The sequence below is a fragment of the Cryptomeria japonica genome, chromosome 6 (genome assembly GCF_030272615.1).
Source record: "Cryptomeria japonica chromosome 6, Sugi_1.0, whole genome shotgun sequence".
NCBI classification, from domain to species: domain Eukaryota; kingdom Viridiplantae; phylum Streptophyta; class Pinopsida; order Cupressales; family Cupressaceae; genus Cryptomeria; species Cryptomeria japonica.
The window spans coordinates 162,997,038-163,006,377 of record NC_081410.1 but is presented as its reverse complement, the minus strand read 5'-3'; the positions used below and the strand labels follow the sequence as shown (position 1 = coordinate 163,006,377).

General features: G+C 34.7%; 1 protein-coding gene across 1 annotated transcript; it reads left to right on the top strand.

Annotated features, from left to right (window-relative positions):
• Nucleotides 1-5,306: 5,306 nt before the first annotated feature.
• LOC131033358 (uncharacterized) lies at nucleotides 5,307-6,813 on the top strand. Its single transcript, XM_057964572.2, has 2 exons — nucleotides 5,307-5,665; nucleotides 6,455-6,813. The coding sequence occupies exons 1-2, from the start codon at nucleotides 5,534-5,536 to the stop codon at nucleotides 6,686-6,688; spliced, it is 366 nt and encodes a 121-aa protein (XP_057820555.1). The 5' UTR covers nucleotides 5,307-5,533; the 3' UTR covers nucleotides 6,689-6,813.
• Nucleotides 6,814-9,340: the final 2,527 nt, after the last annotated feature.

Below are 9,340 nucleotides of genomic sequence, written 5' to 3'. Positions count from 1 at the left end.
TTGGATGTCGGTGGGTTTATACTGTGAAGTACAAAGCAGATGGTACAATTGAACGCTTTAAGGTGAGAGTGGTGGCAAAAGGGTACACCCAAACCTATGGGATCGATTATACAGAGACATTTGCACCTGTAGCTAAAATCAACACAGTACGAGTCTTACTGTCTCTAGCTGCAAACTTGAGTTGGCCATTACAACAGTTTGATGTGAAAAACGCTTTTTTACATGGAGAGTTGTCCGAACAAGTCTACATGGAACTCCCACTCGGATGCATGATACCAAAAATACATAGTCGGAAGGTGTGTAGATTACAGAAATCATTGTATGGGTTGAAACAATCTCCAAGGGTGTGGTTCGGAAGATTCACAAAGTCTATGAGAGCCTTTGGTTACCGTCAGAGCAATTCAGACCACACTTTATTCTTGAAGAAACAACGGGGTAAGATCACTGCACTTATTGTGTATGTGGATGACATGGTGGTTACAAGAAATGATCCTGAAGAAAGGAAGGCTCTACAGGGTTACTTGTCCAGCGAATTCGAAATGAAAGACCTTGGCCCCTTGAAATATTTCCTTGGGATCGAAGTGTCTCGATCTGATAAAGGGATCTTTTTGTCTCAAAGAAAGTATGCCTTAGACTTGTTACGGGAAACTGGTATGTCAGCATGTCAACCAGCTGATACACTAGTGGAAGAAGGATTGAAGTTATGTATTGAGTCTAATCTGGTGCCAGTTGATAAAGGAAGATACTAGAGACTCGTAGGAAGACTGATGTACTTAGCACATACAAGGCCAAACCTTGCCTATGCATTAAGTATTGTTAGCCAGTTTATGCATAATCCTGGAGAGCAACATATGAATGCAGTTCTGTGCATTTTGAGGTATCTGAAGTCTACTCCTGGAAAAGGAATTTTATTCACTAAAAATGAGGATTATCAAAGTGTGGATGCATATACTGATGTTGACTAGCTGGAGCAATAGATGATAGGCGTTCTACTTCAGGTTATTTTCACCTTTGTAGGAGGTAATCTCGTTACATGGAGAAGCAAAAAACAGAATGTTGTTGCACGATCAAGTGCGGAGGCTGAGTTCAGAGGTATGACACTTGGAGTATGTGAGGCGTTGTGGCTAAGACTTCTTCTACGAGATTTGGGTTGTCTACCTAGGCAGCCAATTCAGCTATATTGTGACAATAAAGCAACCTGTGATATTGCTCATAATCCGGTTCAAAATGATCGTACAAAGCATGTGGAGGTAGACAGATTCTTCATTAAGGAGAAGTTGGATGAGAAGATTGTGGAGTTGCCTCAGATTCAATCAAAGGATCAGTTGGCCGATATTCTCACCAAAGCAGTTTCAAGTCAAGTGTTCTCGAAGTTTTTGGGCAAGTTGGGCATGTGTGATATCTATGCACCAACTTGAGGGGGAGTGTTGCGATTGGGATTGATTCTTTCCCAATTTGTCTTATGATTCTTTCCTATCTTGTAGATGATTCTTTCCTATCCTGTAGATAATGTTGCTGCATGCTTGATTATAGGACTGTATATGTACCTGTAGACGCATTGTAATACATATGAATGAAAAAAAAAACTATTCTTCTAAATTTCTGATTTCAAGTCAAATTTTCTCGTGTATAGAGCTTGGAGTGCATTCCATAGAGCTTGGACTGCATGTGCACCATCTCGTACAATATTTTACAGGAAATTCTCCCAAACTTATAATACTTTAAGGTTAACAGGTAATTCAGATTCTAAATTAAATATTTTCACACGGCTCAATAAAAAAAAATACAACTAGGCTTTGATTTTGATATTTATAGACAATGATTCAAAAATCAGTCAACTTGTTTGGTAAATAAAATTGAACATTTCGTACCCAAACGTAGGGAGGAAATGTATTCACACAGTGGCATCAAAGCAACACCACTAACTTTTAAAGAAAAAACTTCGACACTTGCATATAACAAGTCCAAAAACAGAGAAAGTATATATTTTAATTTTGACGGTTTGCATTCTCCTCCAATGCTTTGAGAAAGCAATCTGTAACAAAATCATAATGGAAGACAACAAAACGCATTAATTTAATATGATTGCTAAGAATTTGTATTCAATTATTTAGTTTAAAACAATTGGAGACAAGAATCAAGCCATGTCGATGAAACTTTCCAGATGCAAGCCAGAACCATAAGCAAACCCCACCTATAAATATGCTATACTTGTTATCAGTCCTGTGCCAGTCTAAAACTTATCCTCTCTTAAAAAGGCATTCATTGTTTTACTCTCTTCTTGATAAGAGAGGCAACAATGAAGAAATTATTATGTTTTGGGGCAGAAATTTTAGGTCATTATGCTGTATTTAACCTAATTGTAGTTCTATGTTCAATATTTTAGATTAATGTCATGAACCATAGGTGCTATACTTGTACTGAACATAGGTATGGTTGTGTGTGATTCAGGAAGCGCGTTTTCTTTGCTCATGTATGGGGAACCACTGTAAGTACAATTATATGTGTTGTGCTAGTATCGTTATTCTCTTTAAAAAGTTTAGGAATGTTAGTGTTACTGATCACATTAAAAAAGTTTTATTCAATTTAACATTGCAGTTTATAAAAGTTATCCACTAGCTTTTATGTTTTAACGTATGAGCAGGGATACCTTCTGGGGAGTGCTAATGAAGAAGACAACGGGAGAGATGTCAGGGTTGCCATACGCAATTGGCCTCTTCAACTGTCTCGTTTACACTTGGTATGGCTCCCCTCTCATCAGCAATGGATGGGAGAATGCTTTTGTAATGGGTACCAACGCTATTGGATTTCTCCTTCAGTTTTGCTTCTGCACCATCTATCTCCTCTTTGCTCCACCTAAATCCAAGGTACCTTATTTCTACTGCACCATATCTGTCTCGACTATTTCACTTGGGTTTGAAGGAGTCCAGTTAATAAGATATGAATGGCATGGCAGAGAATAATGGGTACGATACTGGGAGGAGTCTTGGTGGTCTTTGCTAGCGCTGCAGCAATTTCCATGTGGGGAATAGGAGCAGACCATAAAAAAGTGCTTGTGCGAACTACTGGAATGTTTGCTTCTATCATTCTCTATTATCTTCCACTCTTGAATATTGTAAGTAAACTCGAAACTTTCTCATTTATTTCTTACATGTAAACATTTGAAGGCCCATTATTACTGATATATATTTGGTGAAATAGAGAACTGTAGTTCGGACCAAGAACGTGGAGTGCATGTCCTTCTACTTCTCAATCTTTGCTTTCGTGGGCAGCGTGTTGCAGTTGGTGCATGGTGCTTTGAGCAGAGATATTCTTATCATCGTAAAGTTCTATATTGTAAATTTATTCTGTTAAAAAGTAAAAGCTGTCCAACTGAGCTCATTTCATTTGTTATTCATGCAGGCTCCTAATTTCCTTGGAATACCACTGGCTTCGACTCAAATGATATTATACTGCATTTATAGCCAAAGAGCCGAGGAAGAGTTGAAGATGTAAAATTGACTAGTCTGTCAGATGAAATAGCTAAAGAAAAGTGCACCAAACTTCCTCTCCCTCAAACTGACATAGAAATGCAGCTGGAGTAGAAGGAAACCACTGAACTAACTTTAAAATAAATACTCAATCCATTAATGATCACCATTGATATTGTTTATCGTCAGGGTGAAATTGCTTTACTTGCACCTTCAAACTTTAACATCATATTGTCTTGCACGATGTTATCTTCTTATGGTTTGCTATGCCATCCGATGGTGAAAAAATAGAGCCTTTCCTTGCTTTCCTATTTTAGATTATAGCTGTAAAAACTAGCTGCCTGATCAGATCAAAGTGATTCATGAATGAAAGGGAATTCCCTTATTTGTAGCTTGTATCTGATAAGAGGTGGACGCTAGCGCGTAACCTTGTTTTAACATCTAGAAATCAATGAAGACTGTGTTCTGCTTGCTCAAATTCATCTTCAACAGTTTTCTTTGCTACATTGATTGATTGAGTCTTTTAATTAAAATAATATTTAAATAGTTCAATTTTATATCTTACTTTTAAATGACTTAAAATGTCTTACTTAAATATTGGTTTATTCTTATCATTTTAGAGAATATACCATAAAAGAGGATAAAAATAAAAAATAAAAAATAAAAATGATGAAAATAATATAACATAGAAATGGATGAAGATTGCGTCCTCCTTGCTCAAATCCATCTTCAATAGTTTTCTTTGCTACATTGATTGAGTCTTTTCATTAAGCTTTGGAGAAAAATATCTTGAGGAGCTTAATTAAAATAAGACTAAAATAGTTCAATTTTATATGCTATCTTTAAATGAGTGAGAATGTCTTTGACTAAATATTGGTTTATTTTTTTATTCTAGAGGATATATCATTTATATACCTATTTTTAGAAAAATATAAGTAAAATACTTTAAAAAATATTATATTTGTCTATTATTATTATTATTATAATAATATTATCATATCTTTATATTATTATTATTATATTAAATTTATATAATTACAAAGTTAACTAGAGATAAATAGAATTAATTAATAGTTAAAGTTAAAGTCAAGAGAATGGTAGTTGAGAGGAAAAAATAAATATTATATATTTTTATTATTTTTCATAAATTTAAGTGTACAAACACATTAAATGTAATGATTCTAGTTTTGATTAACACATATTTATACATCTATTATGTGAGTGTAATAAACCTTAGAAATTTTAAAAATAAATAAATAAACAAAAAAATAAAAATTATTTGTATGTATGGTTACATGATTATGTCTATAAATATCGGTCTCTTAAATCGTCATATTTCTAATTTGTATAATATTTTATGAGGAAGATGGCTTCTGTGCAATGGCAACCAATTGTAACCTGCACAGCCGTTTGCAAGCTTCGAGCACATTCATGGACAAAACCATCGGTTGCAATTGAGACTGTATTACTTGATGATTTTGCATTTCCTGGGGTGGGTAGGGCTTCGGCTACAGCCTCAGCATTGTCTGCTGCTGGTAGGGCATCGCCTTCCTCTCCTCAAAAGCTCTCTTTTGTGCCGCAATGGAGATCTTCTAAGCCCAACCTGAATGCTTCCTTAGAGTCTGCAAAAGGCCTCACAACAGCTTCCTCAGTTACGAAAGCTAGCTCATGCCAGTTGCAGGTTAAAGGTTGTACAGATTTGCACTAAATCTCAACATTCCCTGCATCTGCTAGGGCTTCGACTTCAGCTTCTTCTCCTTAACGGCTCTCTTTTATTCCAGGCTGGAGATCTCGGTCCTTGCTTGAGACTACTAAGCCCTCCATGATTACATCCATCGAGCCTATAAATGGCCTTAATCCAGCCTCCTCTGTTCCCAAAGAAACCCTTAAGGGTTGCCCTGAAGGTACCCGCAAGGGTTTTGTAAATTCTCCTTTCGATGTTGCTGCCAATATTGAGTTTGTAACGGCATCTTTAGCTTCTGGTTCTCCCCAAGGACTTCCTGTGAAACCTCCCAACTCGCCAGTAAATGCTTCCACTGTTCTTGCAAAAGGTTGCTTAACCAATGAATCCAAGTGCTTGCGATGGTGGCCTTGCAAAGAGTTACATGCCTAAATCTTTGAATGATGCCCAGTTCTCTGCTTCATCTCAGATTTCAAGCCCACTGTTCAGAGCCAAAGAAGATTCTTATTCAAAGGTATGTGCCAGAAAAACTCCTCCTGTATTTTCTGATAACAAAGACGTTCTGATGAAATGTGCAAAAATTTCCCCTGTTCTACAGTTTGGGGATGAGGTTCTAAGAGTGAGAAAATTTTCTTAATGCCCATGACTTAATCTGTCATTTCAATCGTTTATGGCCTAGTTTTTCAAATTCGGATTTAAATTTCTGGGTTAAAGAAAATTGGCTTCCTCTTCTTGAAAATGGGATCAAATTTTTTCCTCAGGGTTTCTTCATTGCTATTTTTTACTCCTTTAAGGAAAATGATTTAATTCTTTCTGATCATCATTGGGACTGGGTCAACACTCCCTTTTGCTCAGACCTTGGCATCCGAAATTTAATCCTTTTATTCTTATATTGAATCTTTCATCATTATGTCTTTTTGGGCTCGTCTTCTTAATCTTCTCGTTCAGTTTTGGAACAGCTCTTCCTTCAAAGTTGTGTTTTTAGGCTTCTGATTTTTCTCATATTACCTTTGTTCAAATTTTAGTGGATATGGATCTTAGCAAAGAGCTTTTTACAGACATAATCCTTTTTGTTGGAGGTCAACCCTGGACCCAAATATTAGATTATGAAGATCTTCCCTTCTGTTCTAAAAAATGTTACAAAATTAAGCATGTTGCAACATCTTGCCAAGCCGAAAGCAAAAATGTTAAACAAGCTTCATGGTCAAAAATATCTAATTTCAAATGAGCCAAAGAATTCTGTTCAAGACCAAAAAGATAATATTTCTTTCAACTTCAACAGTTGTTTCTTCAATTTCAACAGGGTCTATTAAAAGGGAAATGTTTCAATTCTCAAGTTTTAAAAGAGAAACCAGTCAATGTTCCTCTCTGGGCTCCTTTATGTCAGCCTGCAATTCTTGACCATATGGTGGATCAAAAGCTCACTGAGGAAGTTGGTGAAGATGATAAATGGTTTGTAGTGCGTAAACGTAAGAGACTTTCTTTTAAATTGATTCAAGCCCCCTCTGCCTCTATTGCAGGGGGGAATTTGATTTGAAGCCTTCATGGTTCATATGAGCTTTGTTGACAGTTGTACTTCATGGTTTTGCTAGATTTTGGATTATTTTGGTTTCTTTATGTAATAATTCTATTTTTAATTTAATACATATTATACAGGTTTCATATTATTTGTCAAAAAAAAATGTATAATATTTTATAATTATTGAAATATTATTTTACTGATTTTTGCATTTATTATCAAGAAATACCATAACAAATAATATCAGTACTACAATTTAGACCAAATTATTCAGTTCCATTATAACTTGCATTGTATAATTTTTTAAAGTTTTGAGACATAAAACCATTACATACTCAAATAAAAAATAAGCTTTCTATAATAAATTTTACGTAATTTATTTTAATTTAATATTTTTTCATTAACTAGTTCTACAAGACAATTTTTTTAAAAATTAAATATTTTACAATTTTGAAAAGCTTATCAAACATTAGGTTGGATCAATATTTTGTAATTTATTCTCAGAGAAGAAGTATATTTCGTTATTTAGTGGTCAAATTTAGGTAAATATATTTTATTATTCTAATCTATAGGCCACATTTTTTTAATATCTTAGAAAAATTATTTTTTTGTATTAAATATAAGACAAAAACAGTTACAAAAGTATCATTGTTCAGACTATGCTTTGTTTACTAGAGCCCAATCAGAGGATACAAAAAATTGGACATCATTGTACAGGACTCTCATATGCAATATAACCCCAAATACTATATGCAAAATGGGGCCTATACATGTGATACAATATACATTAGATCTAAACATGATATACAATATATCCTACATAAAAAGTAGATACATCTGATATAATGAGTACATAGTCTTCATTGTTCAATCCAAGAGGTCCATCCAAATGACACTCTTGTTCCATGGTATTGCTCTCATTGCTACTAACTAGGCATGATATTCATGTTCAATCTTCCTGCCTTCATTGATCTGATGTATGAAAACCTCCAGTGCATTGACAAAAGGGGACCTTTCAATGTTGAATTTGGACCAGTTGTAGCCATGTGATAGCTCAAACAGGTAAACCCTTGTAGTTCCATCTTCTATAAATCTCTCAAAGGTATTCGCAACAAGTCTCATCACAATGGACACCTACACATCAACATTATGAATAATGAGTCTCCTTAGAGACTCAGTAAGTAGCCTATCCTTTCCTTGGTACTTTTCCTCGTTCCCAATTTTCCAAATACCCCAAAGAGTTTCACAAGATAATAAGGACCAGAAAGGATTACTATCTTTCTTAATGCCTTTAATGTAACCAAAAACATCATGATAATTAAAACCATTAGCAAAATTAATCCCAAACATATTTTAGATTTCCTTAGCAATAATACAATCAAATAATATATGCATAATAGTTTCAGCAACCTTGCAAATATTTTGCACATCAACATCATTATGATTATTCTTAATAAGAAGCCTATGGAGATTAAACAACCATTTGAAGCCTTTACTATCCCAAAGCTGAGTGATGATTTTCTGCCAATCATTACTAGTTCAATTCAAGTGCCACACAGAGTTAATGAGTAATCAAATCAGAATTAGAACATAAAGCACCATAGACCATTTTAGGTTTGGCATTCATGAGCAAAGAGCCATCCACCAAAATGTAGATATGAATCTCTTTGTGTTCTCCTCACATGGTTTAGGGAGTTGAAGGCTGAGACAGGCCTCCCTTGGCATAGAATAAGTCCTCCAGTTGGAAGGGGAAAAATGATACCAAGCTCAATCCAAGAAATCAAATTACCATTAGTATCCTAGAAAATATCTTTAAAATTTTAGATTATATGTTTATTATTTTTATTTATAAATCCATAATTTAGTGGTTAAATTTTGGTCAAAATATGAACGTCAAATTTGGTTAGTTTATATTCTAAAATTTCATGGTTATAGATAATATTAGACACTATCCTTCCTCAATTAAAAAAATACAGTTCAAAATAAAAAACACATCCAAGCCATCTCATTTGTAAGAGTAAACGACTATGCTACAAATACTAAGTCAATTAAATTCTTTATTGTCCACCACCCAAAATCAAGAGAAAAAATTCACTAGTATATGCAACAATGGTACATCTTACTGAGAAACTTATCTACCCATTTGCAATATCTTTAAATGATATTTTTCAACAAAACATATTATGAGAATTAAAGCACGAATAAAACTACCAAAATTCTTACACAATATTTCAATGTCCAAAAGAAAGTCTATCAAAAATGTGAATTTTTGAGTTTGATGGCGTAAGTGTATCTTAATGGATTAAGTCAATTCATTCACATGACAAAATAGATGGTGAGTGAGAGATGTGAAGGAGGCATTAGGGTTTGAATGGATGGGGAAGGTGCAGGAAAAGATGGTGATTCGAATGATGGTGGATCTACAAGGCTTTGTGCTTCCATAGGCGGGGAGTGTGCAACATCTATGGTCTCCCTTGGTTGGGAGGCTCTTCATTGGTTTCCCCTTGTGTTTATGGGGGTTTTGCTTCTTTTTTTCTTCTAGATCGGTCCTTAGTGGCGCTCCATGGCGAAAGAATGGCTCTAGGTCCTCTGACTCCCCCATTTGGGGTTGTTTTCACCGAAGAGATCATAAAATTGTCCCAAGAAGAGAACTCTGAATTCATGTTAAAA

What these genes read in the sequence shown, in the direction of transcription:
- LOC131033358 (XM_057964572.2), top strand. Translation starts at nt 5,534, where the DNA reads ATGAATCCAAGTGCTTGCGATGGTGGCCTTGCAAAGAGTTACATGCCT. An exon ending in AAGAAGATTCTTATTCAAAG is followed by an intron (nt 5,666 to 6,454) that starts GTATGTGCCAGA and finishes CAATTTCAACAG; the next exon opens with GGTCTATTAAAAGGGAAATG.